This window comes from Pinus tabuliformis, chromosome 9 (assembly GCF_031772625.1).
Source record: "Pinus tabuliformis cultivar Carrire ecotype Pingquan chromosome 9, CPIR1, whole genome shotgun sequence".
NCBI lineage: Eukaryota > Viridiplantae > Streptophyta > Pinopsida > Pinales > Pinaceae > Pinus > Pinus tabuliformis.
The window spans coordinates 1650342780-1650361925 of record NC_142307.1 but is presented as its reverse complement, the minus strand read 5'-3'; the positions used below and the strand labels follow the sequence as shown (position 1 = coordinate 1650361925).

The window sequence follows — 19146 nt, the reverse complement described above, 5'->3', positions numbered from 1 at the left end:
TTCCAATGGGTTTCCTTCCAGCCGGCAACTCCACCAGATCCCAAGCCTAATTTTTGTGCAAAGATGCCATTTCATCAACCATGGCCTCTTTCTAGAGTTTTCCATCCTCTGAATCTAAAGCTTCCTTCACAGTTCTGGGATCATCATCAGTAATAGATAAAGAAAAATTTAAACAAAAAGCAGATGGACTATACCTTTCTAGTTGCCTTCTTTCTCGAACTGATCTTCTTACACCCAGAGTTTGTGGCTCTTCATCTTCTAATTCCTCCTCTGCTGTAGAGTCTAATTCTTCCTCCTTGAGCTCAAACTCTCTCTTCTTAGGTTCCTTTCGTTGGACTTCATGTTTAATAACATCTTTCACCTCTCTGAACACCACATATCGGTTTTACACAACCTTCCTTGTTGCTCAGTTCCAAAGCTTATAACCCTTTTAACCATCCTTATACCCAATAAAGATGCACATTTTAGATTTACTATCCAACTTGGTTCGTTTCTACTTTGGAACATGTACATATGCATCACATCCAAATAGCCTTAGATGTGAAAGAGAGGGTTTCTTACCAGTCCATACATCTTGTGGACTCTTATCCTCCAACACTGATGAAGGTGATCTGTTGACGAGGTAACATGCTGTCTCCATCGCCTTTGCCTAGAATTCTTGTCCTAACCGAGACCACTAAGCATGCTTATTTCTGTTTCCATCAATGTCTTGTTCATTCTTCCTAAACTCCATTTTGTTGAGGTGTATATGGAGTAGTCTTCTACTGTGCTATACCACACTTCTTACAGAATTCTTCAGATTCCTTACTGCAAAAATCTCCACTATTATTTGTTCTCAACACCTTTATCTTCGTCTCTGTCTGGTTTTACACTAGAGCCTTAAATTATTTAAACCTATCAAAGACTTTAGATTTCTTCTTAAGGAAATATATCCATGTATTCCTTGAGAAGTCATCTATAAATGATACATAGTACACAGACTTACCCAGTGATGGAGCCTTCACAGGTCCAAACACATCATTGTGCACAAGCTCTAATATCTGTTTCACCCTCTTACCACCAGAGGGGAAAATCACCCAATTGTGCTTCCCATATACACAATTTTCACATAAATCAAAGTCCATAGAGCTTTACTCATACCTTCTACAATACTTTTATCATGAAGTATTCGAAGGCCCTTCTCTCCAATATGTTGAAGCCTTTGATGCCATAGCATGGTCTTCTCTCCAGAGACCATAAGATTTTCTGCTCCACTTTTAGTAAGAAAATAAATGTTTCACCCATCAACAACAGTGCTACCTTGCAGCTTGTATAGAGTTCTAGTCCGAACTCTTTGCATCAATACTAGTGCTCCCGGAGCCATCTTGCAAGTATCCTTCTCGATCACTGTTTTTACACCTACATCATCCAACTTGCTTACATAAATCATATTTCTAACCCTTCCACCTTGCAACTTCAACTTTTCTTTTCTGCGACCAATGATTCTGGCCTTCTTCTCATCCCCCAAGAAGAAATCACCACCATCATATTTCTCATACTCACAGAACCACTCTCTCTGGGGAGTGAAGTGAAAGGATACACCTGAGTTAATCAACCATGCCTCATGATCTACATGTGTACTTGAAGAAGTTAAGTACACATCCCCACCTTCATCTGAGGTGGTTTTCACCTCTACAGAAGGAGCATCATGAGATCCCTTTCCTTTATCAGGAGCTTTAGATTTACAATCCCTTTTGAAGTGCCCTTTCTTTCCACATTTCCAGCACATCACCTTTACAGGTTTTCCTGGAGATTTAGATCTCCCTCTAGATTTAGATCTCCCACTCGATGTTTTATTTTTTTTCCTGTTCTGGGACCGTCCTCATACAAACAAGGCATCACCATTCTGGCTGTCCATATTTTTCCGTCTCATCTCCTCCGTCAGCAAGGATGAGAGTATTTCATCAAAATGCAAGGCAGTTGCATTACTACCTTTTGCAATAACCAGACTATCCCACAAATATGGTAGAGAATGCAACAAACTGATGCACTTATCTTCATCTAAAATTTTAATATCAACATATGCTAATTGTCTTACCACAGTATTAAATGTGTTCAAATGCTCTGTCACTGAGTCTCCATCTTTCATCCTCAGGTTATACAATGTTTTTCGCAAGAATTCTTTATTCACCAGAGACTTCAATTGGTACAAAGTCCCTAACTTGTCACACAAAGCCTTTGTCGTAGCTTCCCCTGATACATTCAAAAATACTGAATCTGAAACACACAATCGTATTGTGCTCTTTGCCTTCCGATACAACTTCTTCCATTATTCATCAGACACTCACATTGGTTTAGTACCCAGATCTACTATGATCCACTGATCTTTATCCACCAAGATATCCTCCATCTTGAGTTTTCACAACTCAAAGCTCTGACCATTAAATTTCTCGATCTCTATCTTTCCACTGCTCGACATCTTCTTTCACCACTAGAATTGATGTCGCAGATCTCCCACTGAACATGGTCTACCATAGGCCCGAGCGAAACCCCTCAGCAACAAAGGCATCCCCTTGAAGCCAAAACATCTTTGATACCAAATGTATGTTTTAACCCTGTACAATAATTACCTGCATACAAATTCTAAAACACAGAAAATAAATAATACAAGAGCATAGCACATAAAACATATATACTTAGAGATTTTCCCCTGGATCACAAAACTAGTACTACCAGCTTGATTTTTCATTATATTCCTTTCAATGTTAAAATACATATACATACATGTCGAAGCATCCAATACCATGGACCAAAAACCATTGCATCCAAAACCATGGACCGAAAACCATAGATGGGTTTGCCAAACCTAATATAGGGTCCAAAAAAAAATTTCCCGAGGTGTTGCCCCAGACCCCATAGAGGGGGGCTACCTGACTCCCTCAAACTCCATGAACAATGGGGGATGTTTCCCCAGCTATGACCCCCCCGCTGCGCAATTCACACAACCCAATAGATTGCACTTCTATTATTGGGGAAGGTTCTGGTTGTGAAACTGATTTCCCTCCAGATCTCATACAAGATCTCACCCTAACAACAGCTTGGGACGATGCAGTTAACTCAGCTCTTGGAATGATCTCTTGGACATAGGTATTTATGCCTAGATATCTCCCTCTTCTATTCGGGGGTCTTCCTCTACCACTTTTATTTGTATCTCTATTCATATAATCAGGAAATAAAAGGAAAGCATTCAAGCAAATCAAAATCTCAAGACTTGGAGTAGGGTAGGAAATTTTCTCCCCAGGATGAGAGAGTGGCCCCTAAGAAGAAACAAAGAAAGGAAATAAGTTAGCCACAAACTTAAGCTCAAGACCTGAAAGAGGGTGACATAAAAAAACTTCCCTTCCCAAGATGAGAGAGTGTTTCCTATGAAAAAGAAAACAATACAATTAAAGAATCAAAACAATCTAACTCTCAGGACCTAGAGCAGGGTGCAAAATTCCCTCTCTAGGATGAGAGAATAGTCCTATGATCAATATTGGTCATACATTCATTCCCTTAATAGCCTCCCCGACAACAACACCAAAATGTTGGCGTTCAGATATGAATCATGAAATTCACCCAATTCCACATTAATTGTCAACCTAGGGCTCTAATAATATTTCAAGGCTATCACCCAAAGTATATGCAGGCCATAGTTTCCCTACCTAGTACTAAACATTCAACTATAAACTTAACAATGTGTAACAACAAGCAAGAACTATAACAACAAATAAGAGTAAAAACAATAATGATTGGAACAACAACAAGAGTTACAACAAAGCAGACTAATAACAACACACTGAAAATCATTCATAAAAATAAATAAATTAACTGAAATAAACCTAAGCACACATATATACAATAATACCTGGTGAGGAGAGTGGGCCTGTTACACAATATTTTGTCACCGACCCCGCATCCCCTGATCCCGGGTAGAGTCAGTCCCTGAATGGCATCTACTTTGTGTCATACATAAAAATATGTGTCCACATCTTCCACGTCACTCAAGAACATTAACCACGCTCATTAATCCTGAAGTTCACCCCTTTTACCTATGTTTCAAGATCGTTGCAGGACATCAGTATCTTGCCTGGGACGATGGCTCAAAGTGAACAAGAACCTCGTGATACCGTCATAAGAGTACATCTGTTCTCAGTGGCAGTTGGATTTTAGGGATCATCACAGGTCATCAGTATCCTACCTACGATGATATACCTGAATGCGTTAACACCTCGTGATGTCATCTTTGAGTCTCAGTGTTTGACCTGCAACGACCCAGATATGGCAAATTAGTTCAAACAAAATTCTTTTGGGTGGTTCTAGAGCTAGTTGTTGCGTCAAAGAAGTTCGCCTGTCCTCATTTGAGATGGTGGTTCTATCTTTTGGGTAACCTCCCTTGAAGATAAGCTTCCTCTCCCCTCATTTATGGAGGCTCTTCCTCTTATAAAAACATCCTCCATGACTATGATCAGCTAGTTTTTTGGAGTTCTAGTTGAGTTTTTGGAGTGCTAGTGGAGTTTTTTGGAGTGCTAGTTGAGTGTTTGGTGTGCTAGTTCTTAGTTTGTTGGATTGATACCTTATAATTTGGATTGCCTCTCATGTTGTGGATTGAGAGTGTAAAATGGTTTTGTAAGAAGGAAGCCTTGTTGTGATTCCCTTAGTTTCATACTTGTGCTTTTGGGTGAGAGAGAAAGTCATCAATCTTTCTAGGAGACCTTTGAGAGTGAATGCTTATGGAGACATACTAATTGGACCTTCAAGGAAACTTGCGATGTCAAGGCATGGTTGTAAGCTTTACTATTGTTTACATTAATACAATCAATGGTTATTTCCTATATCATGTATGTTTATAGCTTATGGTTCCTTGACTCTATAAGTAGATAGTTCGTTGTTAAGGTCTATTACGTGTATTGTTGTTTTCATATGTTGTTTTAGGTGATTCATTCATTTAGGAGAAGATATCAATAGGTGAAGCGACGCGACGAAGACTTCATCAAGCACTGGTATAAGGAAGACCTCTTCAACGATAACTATTTAAGGAATTAGCTATTGTCTTTTTCTTGTTGTGACTAGACCCGCTCTAGGGCTAGAGGGGTTGTCTCTATCCGTAGAGGGAACTTACCTGCATCAAAAGTTGGTGACCATACTGGGGAGCCTTTGTCTATTGTCTCTTGTTTTTTCTCTTGATTTTTTTTTTATTGAATGACATAGTGGCTCTTTATTTTGGCACTGAGCCATCAATGTTTTGGATCTCTTGACTAGATCTGGTAGTCCACCTCACTCTCTGAGTGATAAGCCTGGTGTCATTCAACTGTCTTTGCCTTGTTTTGCCTCTTAATTAAGATCGTCGTTGTTTACCTCTTAACAGTTGTGATAAATCGCTCCTATCCTCTTTACCCAAGCTGTACATCACGGATATCCCATCATACAGCTGTGACGATTCGTAAAATTAGACCATCACCGAGAACATGTGTACCTTTGTGAAGATGTCGCTCAGTTTCTAGTGTAGTGCTTGTGACGATTTGGTGATCATCTCATGTTGTCAATATTACCCCTGCGACGATTCCTATAGGGTTTCTTTTTACAGCCCTGCCTCCTGAATAGGCTAGTGTAGCTTGTCCTTTATTATCGCTTACATCTTATTAAGCTTGTTTTGACTATGTTTGCTAAGACATATCCTTCCTGGTTCCTTTTGTATGAGTTTAGGTTTTTTGGGCTGTGTGACCTAAGCCTTTTAGGGTTTCATCAAGAATTCACTTGTTCTGAGCTACATCCACAACAGTCTTGTTGATTTGTTTGAAGTTGTTCTTTTGCAAATCTTCTTGGTTGATCTGTAGTAATTGGTCATCACACTAGCTTGTTGTGTTGATTTTATTTCCACTCACTATTGAAGCATAGATTACATTTGCCTTTTGATAAGTCAAGTTGTGTATTAGCTTGTTTTTTATTTATTCCAAAAATCAAGAAACAATTGCACACATATAGTATACAAAAATGAAAGTATGTTTGCATTAGTAGATTATTCATGATTAGGGATTGAAAAGCAAAATCCAAATCTTTCATTTTTCGTCATAGTAGTTGTGAGATAAGCAGGAGTCAATGCATTGTGTTTCCTAATTATTGGATTACTTTCCTGCACTATTGTTCCTACATTTTCTTGTTACTATCTTCGTTCACTTGGAAATGAACTCCTTACCCTCATTTAGGTAGTTGTTTATTGAAAGAAATGATTTTTGTTCATCTAGTTGCATACTAGAGATTGTTGAAATACATTCGGTAAGGCCTTGAAATTGAAACTTAATTCAAGGTCCACTCTTAAAATCTATTAAATGAACTTAAAAATGCATTGGAACCTAACGCTCACATATCTATAGGTTTAGGCTAGAGACGTGTTCCGAAGTCATTAAACCTAGTTCCTATTGCTCTAACTAAGGTTGGGTGATTACTCCTTTTGTGGTGCAATAGATGCTAGTATGGATTTGTTCTCCTCGTACCGTTGAGTATATATTGGGAGACCCCACTAGGTTATCATTCTATTATCCATAGGAAGTTGATTCTACTTCCTTACGAGCCGTAACGCACCAAACATAACATTCAGGAAGATTGACTGCCATAGGGAAAGTCCTTGGTCATTTCCGTTTCATTTATCACTAAGGTATATATTGTAGTTTTACGATTTGTCTGGTAAACCTCTTGCCTAGAATTCCAGAGCAGTCACTTTCGTTCCTTTTTGAATCTTTAAAAGTAAAACTGCAATATGCACCTTGGTATCGAATAATTAGTAAAAAATAAATTAAAAAAGAAAGAAAAAGAAATTGTTCATATTCTCAAACATATGTCATTCAACTAGTTTCCAAGTGTTTTGGATACTCCAATGGTTGTCTATGTGTTACAAATTCCCTTGGCCACTCCATTATCTCGGCGATAGCCTATGATTTACGAATTCTCTGGCCATTTCATGGTTAGGTAGTTTCATTTATAATTGAGTGTTACGAATTCCCTGGCTATTTCATGGTTAGGTGGTTTGATTTCTAATTGGTGAATGTTCGGTATCTATTAGTGGTTTCATAGGAGATCTGATGCATCACTAAATTATGGTGTATGTTCAAATGCGTTGACCCTTGACTCTTTGGATTGTTGAAAAATATGCAAGGTAAATTAGTGAATTCTCATTATATATTATAGTATCATGTGCTTTATCATTTCTCATAAAACCTTGTAACGCAAAATATTTCTTTTCACATTGTAAAATATCTAGAAGCAGATGTAAGGGGTGCTCTAGAATGCTCTGGTCCTTTTCTTTAACTTCTTTTTTTTGCCTCGTTTGGTGTTTCCTTGTTTCACAAACATTGTGGTTATATATTTTCTTGAAATGTAACAACTTATTTAATATAAGAACTGTTGTGTTCTTCTCTTGTTCTAAAGTAGATAATCCCAACTTTGTCTATTTTGGTTTTTCCTTGTTTTACAGACATTGTGGTTATATATATTTTGGAAATGTAACCACTTATTTAATATAAGAATAAAAAAAAAATTCTCTTGTTCTGAAGCAGATAATCCCAACAATAGGCTCTGGAGGTACATCAATAAAATTATTCTGGTATGTTTTTAGATGTGATTAAGAAATGAAGTGATTTTAGATTGTTTTAAATCTTAGTAAAAATATTGTTTTAATGTCGAATAAATTGGAAACCCACAGAGAAAGGGCACAACACAAGCTCAAGATATTTAAATTGCTTTGATCTTCTCATATCAACTACTATAGAATCCGCACTGATAAAAACTGGCCTTTTCCACCAAGTTTTTTTATGCAGACAATGCCTACTGAATTGCCCTAATCTCAATGGGATGCCTCTTTTCCTTTGCTGACTATGAGGTTGATATAGGTTTGGAGTAATCATAATTATCTATCCAGTACAACTGAATTAAATGTGTGTTGACCCAGGTGCTTTAAATGGAAATTAATATCACCTTCGTAGTAAAGAAACGAGTTTTTACATAAAACTTGGGTTTTTATTGAAACCTTAGAATTGCCTATATTGACACACATTTTGATGTGATGCCTTGCTGCCTTTTTGGTAAAGAGATGAGTTTTATGTAAACATTGAATGCATTCACCTTAATTTTTATGTGAATCCTTGTTTCATTCTTGGTAAGTAAACCAATGTTTACATAAAAATTAACTATTTATTAAAATCCTAGCACGGGCTATATTGGCACATTGAATGTGTTCGCCTTGATTTTGATGTAACGACTTGTTTCCTCTGTCTACTTATGATATTGAGACACCTTTGGTGGTATTGGACATTATTTTCCCTCAACGACAACTTTGAATGGATACACGTCAACCCACTTGCCGTCGCCATTCTTTGCGTGGAATTAGAATCTCCTCCTTCTTGAATAGCTTGTTTTTGAGAATAAAACATGATTTAAAAGGAATAAGAATATCTTCCTTCAATAGCTCTTTATGAGAATTGAACATGGTTTATGTATATTAGATGTAACTTACATATTTACATTATTTTAATTTTATTGATTATTAATGTTTACATTATTGTAAGTTTATTGATTATTAATTAATTATTAATGTCATGTACAAATGGTGATTATTAATGTCATAGACATGAGGGAACTATATGAACTTATTTCCTATAGGAATCTATAAGCACTTCTCTTATTTTAAAGATTTTATTTACAATGAGAATTTATTTATCTACTTATTTCGAATTGTTTTCCCAACTAATATTATTGTCCATTGCATAATGAGTTTATGTCGCTGTTCATGGGTTAATAATGAGCACCTTAGGATCTTCAATAAGTTGAATATTTTTGAAAACCACAATAATATATTTACAATATTGTAATTTTAATTTTATTGATTATGAATGCAAAAAATCATTAAAATTCTAAGAAATGGCCAAAATTTCACACCTTACTATTTTATATTAATATTATAACTAGTTATATAACATAATATTGTATAATTAATATTATTGTTAAAATAAAATTAATTTAAATATTTATATTAATAAAATTAAAATTATTATTAATATTAAAATATCATTATTATTCAGATTAAATTTATTAAATTAATTATATAAACATATTTAACAATAATAAGATAATTATTAATATTAAAAGTTTAATTTAGTATCATAATATTCAATATCTAAAATGAAAAACAGAACATATTTAATAAAAATATTAACTATCAGTTTCATAAATGTGATGTCATGAGATTTTAACAATTAGTTTCATAAATGTGATGCCATGAGATTTTATTATTTCAAGTTATCAAATATTAAAAGGAATTTAATATTTAAGTTATTAATTATCAAGTTGATAAATGTCATAGCTTTGGTTTTTATAATTTAAATATTTTATAACTTTAATTTATTTAAGTTTTATGATATTATGTTTTTTTAATATTTGATTTTTATCAATTTAAATTTTTATAATATAAGGTTTTTATAATTTTATTTTTTACACTAATTAAGTTGAAGAACTAAATTCTGAACATCGAAACTAAGTTTATGAGTGAATTCAATTACAATGAAGATTAATACAAATAAGATTAAAAATGGCAGCTAATATTCCTCTTTTTCAACCTCATTTATAAGAATCAAATATCATTTCTCTACATTACATTTACTTTATATATTTACAATATTTTAATTTTATTTATTATTAATATAAAAAAATCATTAAAATTCAGGAAAAGGATCAATATTTCACAATTTACTATTTTATATTAATATTGATAGCTAATAATATAACAAAATATTATATATTTAATATTATTGTGAAAATAGTGTTAACTTAAATATTTATATTAATCAAATTAATATTATTATTATCATTAAAATTATTAAATTAATTATATAAACATATTTAATAATAATAAGATACTTATTAAATTAAAATTTAATAAGTTATTATTCAATATTAAAAACAAAACAAAACATATTTAATATATAACATATATAACATAAATATTAAATATCAGGTTCGTAATACGCTTTTATAATTTTAGGTTATTAAATATTAAAATTAGTTTAATATTAAAATTATTAAATATGAAGTTGATATTTTGGTTTTTATAATATAAATGTTTTATAATTTTAATTTATTTAGGTTCTATGATATTAGGATTTTTATAATTTTTGTCTTTTAAACAATTTTTATAAGTTTTATAATTTTATTTTTATTTTTATAGTATTAGTTTTTAATAATTATTATAAAAAACAGAATTTTTAATAAATTTTATTTTATTATAAATAAGTTTATAATAAATATTACCATAAAATTTATATTTTTACAAATTATTTATTAAAATTTTAAATTAATTTATTAACAGTTTATAACAAGTTCTTTTTATACGTTTATAATATTTATTATTATAAAGAATTATTTTCTTTAAAAAAAACATAAATACAAATTAATAATGAAAATAATAACACTCGAATTAGAATTAAAAACAACATTATTAGTAATATTATTAATCATAAATTTATTAATAGCATCATTAATGCAATATTAATGATGTTTAAAAAATGATATTAATAAAATTGCTACTAAAAGAATAACATTCTTATTATTAATAACATCTTATTAATAATATTAATATTAATATGAATCAACTCGATCGGAGGATCGAGCGGATGAAGGAGCAGGAGAGTCGGCTGCAATCGGCGGGCTAGGATTTGCAGGTGGAATAGCAAGGAGGGCTGGAAGAAACGCGTGCAGGGGAAACGAGCAGGGGAAACCGGGGTTGGAACGAAAGAGTTAGCAAGAAACCTTAGCATAGGAGCGGAAGCTCTTAATTCAGTTTGTGCTAAGGGCAAAAATGGAAAATCGGCAAGGGAGGGGAGAGATCCCCTCCTATAAGAATATCGTTGCAGGAGAGGCAAGCGGCAGCAGCAACCAGAACGATGCCAGGGAGAATAATAAAGAAGCACCAGTGATGGGCAATTTGTGGCAAATGAAGACTGGAGGAAAGTGCTTACCAAGGGCTCAGAAAAAACCTAGATACGTAATACCCAACAACAAGCTGGAGGAATACAACAGCTACATGAAAGATCATGCACTGATCTGCAAGTTCGTAGGGTATTGGCCTACTGAAAAAGAACTACACAGGTGGATTTACCAAAGATGGAGGCCAAAATGGCACATTGAGCTGAAACTAGGAGCAAAAGGGTTTTTTACAGCCATATTTGCAAATCTGGGGGATAAAGAAAGGGTTTTTGAGGAAGGGCCATATTTCATGAACAATGCAGGACTGTTCATGAAGTACTGGGAAGAAAGATATAACCCTGATAATGAAAAGATGCTGGAAGCCCCGATCTGGGTCAGACTGTTTGGATTACCAGTGGAATTTTGGGATCCTGAGATTATGGAGGGGATAGGCAACACGATTGGTGCTTTTGTCAAGGTAGCGGAAGCAACGAAAAAAGGCAAGTATACATCATATGCAAGATTGTGTGTATACATGAATATAGCCGAACCTCTGCCGGAATACATAGAACTAGAATACCACGATGAAGTATGGCAACAACCGTTAGATTATGAGCATATCCCCTTCAGGTGCAGAAGATGCCATGAGTATGGACACCTATACAGACAATGCCCATTAAACAAGGAGGAAGAATACATAAGGAAAAAAGAAGAACAACAAAGGGAAGCAGAGAGAACTGAGGAGATAGACAAGGGTTTCCAACAGGTTACCAGAAAGAAGAAAGCTGGTAAAGAAGGTCTAAAAACACAGACACAAGCGAAATCACTGAGCATCAAAAGCCATAACAAGTTCAAAATCCTCCAGGAAAATAGTGAAGAGGGTGAGGACAAAGTGGAAGAGGAAGAAGATCCAGAGAATGAACGCATGGAAATAGTCAAGGAAACCAGAGAGAAAGACACAAGAGCAAGAGTAATGAATGAAGAGGAAGCTGCTGAAAAGATAGAAATACTAACTAACCAAACCCAAATGGAGACGGAAAGCCAGAAGGAAAACGAGGCAGAGGAAGAAAGAATTATGAGACAACTAATTCAGGAATGGAAAAACTTGGACGAAAGATTCATACCAGACAGTCAAAAACAATTATATAAGGAGGCATTTCAAAAATACAAAGATAAAAAAGGGGAGAATATGGATAAACAGGATACCACATCAGGAGAACAGGAAAGAGGTCAGATGAGAATTGGTGGTGCTAGCAAAAGCAGCAGGAAAAGAGGGAGGAAAACGATGAATGAAACGATCCAAACAATTGGCGAAGTATTGATAAACTCAGGCAAAGTGATACCTCTGTCAAAGGTATTTTTCCATTCTTCCAAAAGTTTAAAATGATTATTATCAGTTGGAATATTAGGGGTCTGAATAGTAAGGGTAAGCAGAGATATATGAAAGAGAAACTTAAAAAAGACAGACCAAGTATTATGATCCTACAAGAGACAAAGATCACCATGCAGCAGATGGAAGGAATAATAAAAAACAACAAACTCCAATACGAAGTCATGGGACAAGATGCAATCGGATCAGCGGGAGGCATTGCAATATTGTGGAACCCAAACGAGATAATTTTTGAGAGCTGGACCAGCATGACCAGAATCCTTACAGGCACAGGAAGAATAGCGGGGATGAAGGAAAGGGTTATTATCTCAGGGGTTTATGGTCCTCATACTCCGGGAGACAGAGAAAATTTCATTAAAAATATGCAAGCAACTCGAAGATTACATCCGGAGACAGCATGGATTGTAGGAGGAGATTTCAATTTAATCCGGTCTCTAGAAGAGAAAAAGGAAGGTATAAGGAAAACAGACCAATATATGGAAATGTTCATTGACATGATAGATGGTCTGAGGCTGGTAGATTTACCAACTATCAATGGAGTCTATACATGGAATAACAGGAGAGGGGGGAGGAACCAAATAGCATCCAGATTAGATCGGTTCTTAGTATCAGAAACAATTATGAACAGAGATGTATTCATAGAAGCAAAGATCATGCCATCCCTTGGCTCAGATCATTGGCCAATTAGATTGGAAGTGGATATTAAGAATAACCCTGGTAAGAAGCCCTTCAGATTTGAAGCCTTTTGGCTTAGAGACCCGAAATTTATCAAAAAAATGGAAGAATGGTGGACGCAAAGCACAGTACAGGGAAAGGGAAAAATGCATACCTTCCAACTTAAACTTAAAGAGTTAAAAGGAAGGATAAAGAAATGGAACAAGGAAGAATTCGGAAACATCATGGAGGAAAAACAGAAGCTGGAAGAAGAAATGGAAGCCCTGCAACAAAGGATAATAAATGAAGGGAGGACAGAGGAAAGTAGCAGAGAAGAAGGGATAATTCTAGGAAAACTGGAGGAGAGGAGAAAGCAGGAAGAAGTTTTATGGAGACAGAAGTCTAGAATAAAGTGGCTTAGGGAGGGGGAAAGGAACACTAGATTTTTTCATCAAGCAATGATACAACACAGGCAAAGGAATAGGATACTATCTATCAAGAACGAGAGTGGAGAGAGGATTGTTGAACAAGAAGGAACTGAAAAAGTGCTGATGGAATACCACAAAGGAATATTGACTGAACCCCACATGGACAGGTCTGAAGCTATAAAGGAAGTATGCAAGGCCATTCCCAGGATAGTAATTGAAGACCAGAATAGAGCCCTAATGAGAGCAGCTAGTTTAGAAGAGTTGGAGGAAGTGGTGATGAGCATGAAGAAGGGTACAGCGCCAGGACCGGACGGCTTTATGGTTGATTTCTATCAAGCGGGTTGGCACTTTATGGGAAGGGAGATTCTGGACCTAATAGAAGAATCCCGTATAAATCAAAAGGTATGGCCAGCCATTAACTCTACTTTTTTCACTTTGATTCCACAAAATGGCAATTCAGAGGATGCTAAGGGATTTAGACCCATTGCCCTATGTAATGTTATTTACAAAATAATTGCATCGCTGATGGCCAAAAGACTGAAACCCCTGTTAGACAGATTAATATCCCCTTAACAAACTGGTTTCGTAGAAGGTAGACAAATTCTAGATGGTTTAGTGGTTACTCAAGAAGTAATTCATTCACTGAAGGCAAAGAAGCAAAAAGAAATGATGATTAAACTGGACTTGTCGAAAGCTTATGATAGAATCAACTGGCAATACTTGGAAGAAATCTTGGGAAGTTTTACTTTTGGTACTAGGTGGATAAAGTGGGTTCACAGTCTCATATCAACTCCAAATTTTTCAATATTAGTCAATGGAACTCCCTCGAAAACCTTTAAGGCATCTAGAGGAATAAGACAAGGTGATCCCTTATCTCCTTTCCTATTTATACTAGTAGCAGAGGGTCCGGGCAGGTACCTTAAAAAAGAAAGAGCAGCAAACAAAATCAAAGGGCTAAGACTGTGGGGTAATGAATTGCCTATAACCCATCAGCAATTCGCTGATGATATCATGTTATTTGGGGAGCCAACCGTAAAAGAAGTGAGAAATCTGAAGAAGGTTTTGGACTTATTTGCGGAAGCATCTGGGTTGGAGATCAATAAGGAAAAGTCATGCACCTTTATATTCAATACCTTGGAGTCAGTCAAAATCCACTTGACCAGGATGCTAGGTTTTAAGCAAGGGGAACTCCCAACTAAATACTTGGGAAACTTATTGGATTTCAACTCTAAAAGACAGAAAAATTGGCAACGAGTCTTAGAGAAATTAAAAAACAGAGTAGCTAACTGGGCCTCCAGAACTTTAAACATTGTTGGAAGGATTGTTTTAGTGAAATCAGTGTTGCAGGCAATCCCCATATATCCGCTATCGATTATGGCGGTACCACAAGGGGTCTGCACCAAGATCAGAGAAATTATAAGGAAGTTCATTTGGGGAGGATCGACCCAACAGAAGAAGTGGGCCTTAGTATCATGGAAACACCTGACGAAACGAAAGGAGGAAGGAGGCTTGGGTCTGCGCGATCCGGATAAACTCAACAAGGTGCTCGGTGCAAAACTTTGGTGGCGATGGCTAAGAGGGGGCAATGACCTATGGAAGGCACTATGGAAGCACAAGTACAATATTCCAGACACTATGAAGGATATTTACTGGATACAGGAAATCCCGAAAGGCTCGGCAATATGGGATCTAGCTCGGCAAAATCGTGATATATTAGAAAAGAATGCTTTCTGGGAAATTTGAGGAGGAGGGGAAGCCAAATTCTGGGAAGAGAAATGGCAGCAAAGAGGGACAATTAGCATAATACAAAAAATCCAAAACATACAGGAAAAAATAGGGGATAACCATATATATGTCAAAGATTACTGAAAAGAAGACGAATTGGATGGAATCTGGCGGAAATGGATAACATCAGAGGAATGGGGTATCGAGATAGATCAAGAACAACAGGAAACGTTCATGGAAGAGGTAGAGTCCAGGAAAATAAAAGCTCTAACGAGTAGGGATATCCTCAGATGGGGGAATTCAATGAAAGGATCCTTCACGGTCAAGGAGGCATACTATCTGGCAGACCAACAGGGGACCAACGAAGAAAACCAAGACTGGAAGGTCATCTGGGGTAAAAACTGGTGGCCGAAAATTACCTTATTTTCATGGCTAGTAGCTAAGGGCAAGATCCTGACGTGGGATAAACTCCAAAAGAAAGGTTTCAGTGGTCCTTCAAAATGTTATCTATGCAATAAGGAAGCTGAAACTCAAGATCATCTGTTAATCAAGTGTGTATATGCAAGGAAGCTATGGATTGAAACCGGAAAACTATTCCAGAAACTTGAGAGGCCCCCGAGAGAAATAAATGAAGTGATTTTTCATTGGCAGAAGGAAAAATTCCAATGTAAAGTAGTCCGAAAGGCCTGGGATCTCATTGCGGGTTTTGTGATTTGGATGTTATGGAAAGAAAGGAATCACCGAGTATTCCAAGACAAATCTAAAAACACGGAAACAATATGGAACAGAGTAATGAACTTAACTAGAGAATCAATTCTGGTGGAAAAATGGGATGCAGATGATTGGAAAGTAGATCAGGGAGAGGAGAAAATTTTAAAGAAACTAAATTTGAAATATGAAATGGTGCATATAAAAAAAATTGGCAGAAATAGTACGAGACCTCAAAGCTATGACAAGTTTGCATAACCCAAAGACAATTTTACGAAGTTAAACTTTGACGGGGCATCGAAGGGGAACCCAGGTAACGTCGGATTCGGAGGTATCTTCTGAGACAGCCAGAGAAACACCAGATGGATCTATGCAGAGTGGGGCAGGGAGATGACAAATAATGAGGCCAAGTTATGCGCGATTCACCAAGGCTTGAGAATCGCGATTAGAAATGGCTATAGAAACCTAGAGATAGAAGGAGACTCTCAGATAGAAATTGAAATCCTAAAGAAACTTAATAACGGGAAGAACTGGGAGCAGATCACCAATAGCTGGCGAACGACAGGGATTGTTCAAGAAATGGCGGACCTACTAAAAAGAATTGACTATAAAATCTTTAATCATGTGAAAAGGAATGGAAACCGAGCGGCAGATTTCCTTGCGAATTGGGGTTGCAAGGGTCGAAACAGCAAAATAGACAATCAGTGGAGAACGTTGCGGCCCAACAAAGAATGGGAGGAATTGGCTGGTATTATTAATTATGACCATGAACAAGCAACAAATGAAAATAATGGGCAAGCAGCAAACAAGAATCATAGCATTCGTGCGACGGACAGGTGAGATGGATCGGCAATCCCAGAAATTTAATGAGTGTCAGTCAAGGCGGGGGAATGATATAATGGGCAGGCAAGCTACAGTACAGCAGAAGTGTGCGACGACAGGTAAGAAACAACCACCACATAGCAAGATAATAAACACAAGTGATCGGAGAGGAGGAAAAAACGGTATGTCAGAATCCATAAATGGAAATGAGGGAAGAAGGATAATTGATAGGAAAGGCAGAGGGCAAAGTAATAGGTGGCAGTGGAAGGCCAAGTTGACAGGTAGGCGGATGAGAGCAAGGAAGATTATAAACGGGCGGCAGCGAAAGAATCGACAACGAGAAAACTATTTAGGAACTCAGAGAGTGAGGAGAGGAAAGGTGGTGGAGAGCTGGCACAGAGTGAAGCTGCGTCGAAAATTCACTGAGGACGCTATGGAAACCAGGAAGAGAGCAAGGGCAGTAGAGGAAATGGAAGCCGCGGAGCACAGAGACAGGGACAGAAAGGGAAAGGCGGTAGCGAAGGAAGAGACTGTAGGGGAGATATATGAAATATATGATGACTCTAAGGATGAAGAGGACCGGCAAGATCAAGGCAGGCAAGGTAAGGAGCGAGGCGGAAATGTAGGAGGCTGGGATACCCAGCAAACCAGTGACGAGCAGCTAGGACAGCGGGAGGGAAAGGTAAGGCAGTGTGGTAGACAAAGGGGAAGAAGAGGCGCGGGTAGTGGGCTGGAACCGAGCAGCAGGAGAGGCAGAGGAACGAGCAGATACAGAGGAGAAAGGGGAGGACGACAGGGGCAGAGAGGGAGACCGGGTAAAAAGACAAGCCGGTCGTTGGATAAGAAAATTCAACAAGCAGAGAAGGCGTATAATCAGAACACGAACCCAAGAATCAGGAGAATTATTCAGGATATGGAGGAAGATGCGCTTCAAGCTCAGTCCGACTCAGAGATGGAAGATTGGGAGTTTTTACTCCACGACCCTAGCAACACTAGGGGCGGAATGTCTCTATTTAAACAGTCCTTGCATATCTACTGGGTGATGAAGGTATTGTTGGCTAAAGCTTTGGAACAAGCTACAACAGAGATGGCAGAACTGGCGCAAGGAGTCCCCAATCTAAGGAGGGAGCTGAGGATTATTCAGATTACATTGGAGATGCAAGAAAAGAAGCTTGAGGAGATTCAGCAAATGATAAGGGAAGGACATCAGAATGCAAACAAGGAGACTAACCAGCGACCAGAGGCAGAAGCTGATTAAATATAGATATGTATTAATTTTGATGAAGCTGCATAGTATAGATAATTTCAGTTTGTTTCAAGTATTAGAAGAGGAAAATTGATATATGCATGCAAGTAGAATTAGAAATCTGCAAGACTGTTTAGTGTATTTAGCTTGGATAATCAGACTATGGATCTTCTATTTTTGGTCAGCTATTAAGAACTTTAGGTGGCTGAGATACTCAGTTTCCCCAAGAGGGCGAGTTGAAGGCAACCTTACTCATACTGTTTATTTTTGATTTGAAGTAATAGAAAAAAAAGAGCATCACCGCAGCTTACAAAAAAAAAATAATATTAATATTAATATGAATATTTATTTATTTAATTTTAATGTGTCTATTATGCTTTAGTTTAGAAATAACAATTGATATACAAAAGTCAATCTATTAATAGCGTAGCCTATTTTATACACACATGTTAAATGTCGTTTACAATACATATATCTAATCATATTCAATTTTATCCAAAACTTTTTGTATTTCCATTTATAAATTTATATGGATAATAAAGTTAATAATCATATTTGTTTGTTGTTTAATTTGTGTTATTAAGTTTTAATATTTAATTAATACAAAGTTGAATACAAACCTAATATTTATTCTTTTTCAATAAATTAAATTTGAATGTGTCATATGTGATCGCTTCATACCAATGTGACTGATCTACCACATATATAACATAACCTTATACCAACTATTCAACGTCACAATGTGAGATTACAAAATTAGGGCTAAATATTAGAGTTTATAATATTTCCATTTGTAATATGGAGGTTTATAATATTGTGTTTAATATTGCATTTATAATATTACATTTAATATCAAAGTCTTGGTGATTAATAATAGGGATTATAATATTGGGTTTGATATTAGGTTTCATAATATTAGGGTTTATAATATTGTGCTTGATATTGGGTTTATAATATTAAGGTTTAATATTGAGTTTTATAATCCTATGGCTTATAATATTTATTATAGGGTTTATAAAAATAATCCTAGGGATTATAATATTAGTATTAGTTTTTATAATGTATAATCTTAGGGTTTATAATATTTGATTTAATATTAGGGTTTAATATTGGAACCATAGAATTTTATCTAAATATATCCAACGTCAATGTGTGAGAAGCATCATCAAAATATGACAAACAATGTGACAATCATTGCCACA

General features: G+C 36.0%; 1 protein-coding gene across 1 annotated transcript; it reads left to right on the top strand.

The window, feature by feature from the left end:
* Nucleotides 1-12525: 12525 nt before the first annotated feature.
* LOC149155178 (uncharacterized) lies at nt 12526-15186 on the top strand. Its single transcript, XM_089444341.1, has 3 exons — nt 12526-13078; nt 13583-13845; nt 14437-15186. The coding sequence occupies exons 1-3, from the start codon at nt 12526-12528 to the stop codon at nt 15184-15186; spliced, it is 1566 nt and encodes a 521-aa protein (XP_089300467.1).
* The last annotated feature ends 3960 nt before the right edge of the window (nt 15187-19146 follow it).

Coding starts and splice junctions, on each gene's coding strand:
- LOC149155178 (XM_089444341.1), top strand. CDS start 12,526: ATGGGACAAGATGCAATCGGATCAGCGGGAGGCATTGCAATATTGTGG. Junction 13,079..13,582: donor GGATATTAAGAATAACCCTG/GTAAGAAGCCCT, acceptor AATACCACAAAG/GAATATTGACTGAACCCCAC. Junction 13,846..14,436: donor AATCCCGTATAAATCAAAAG/GTATGGCCAGCC, acceptor ATAACCCATCAG/CAATTCGCTGATGATATCAT.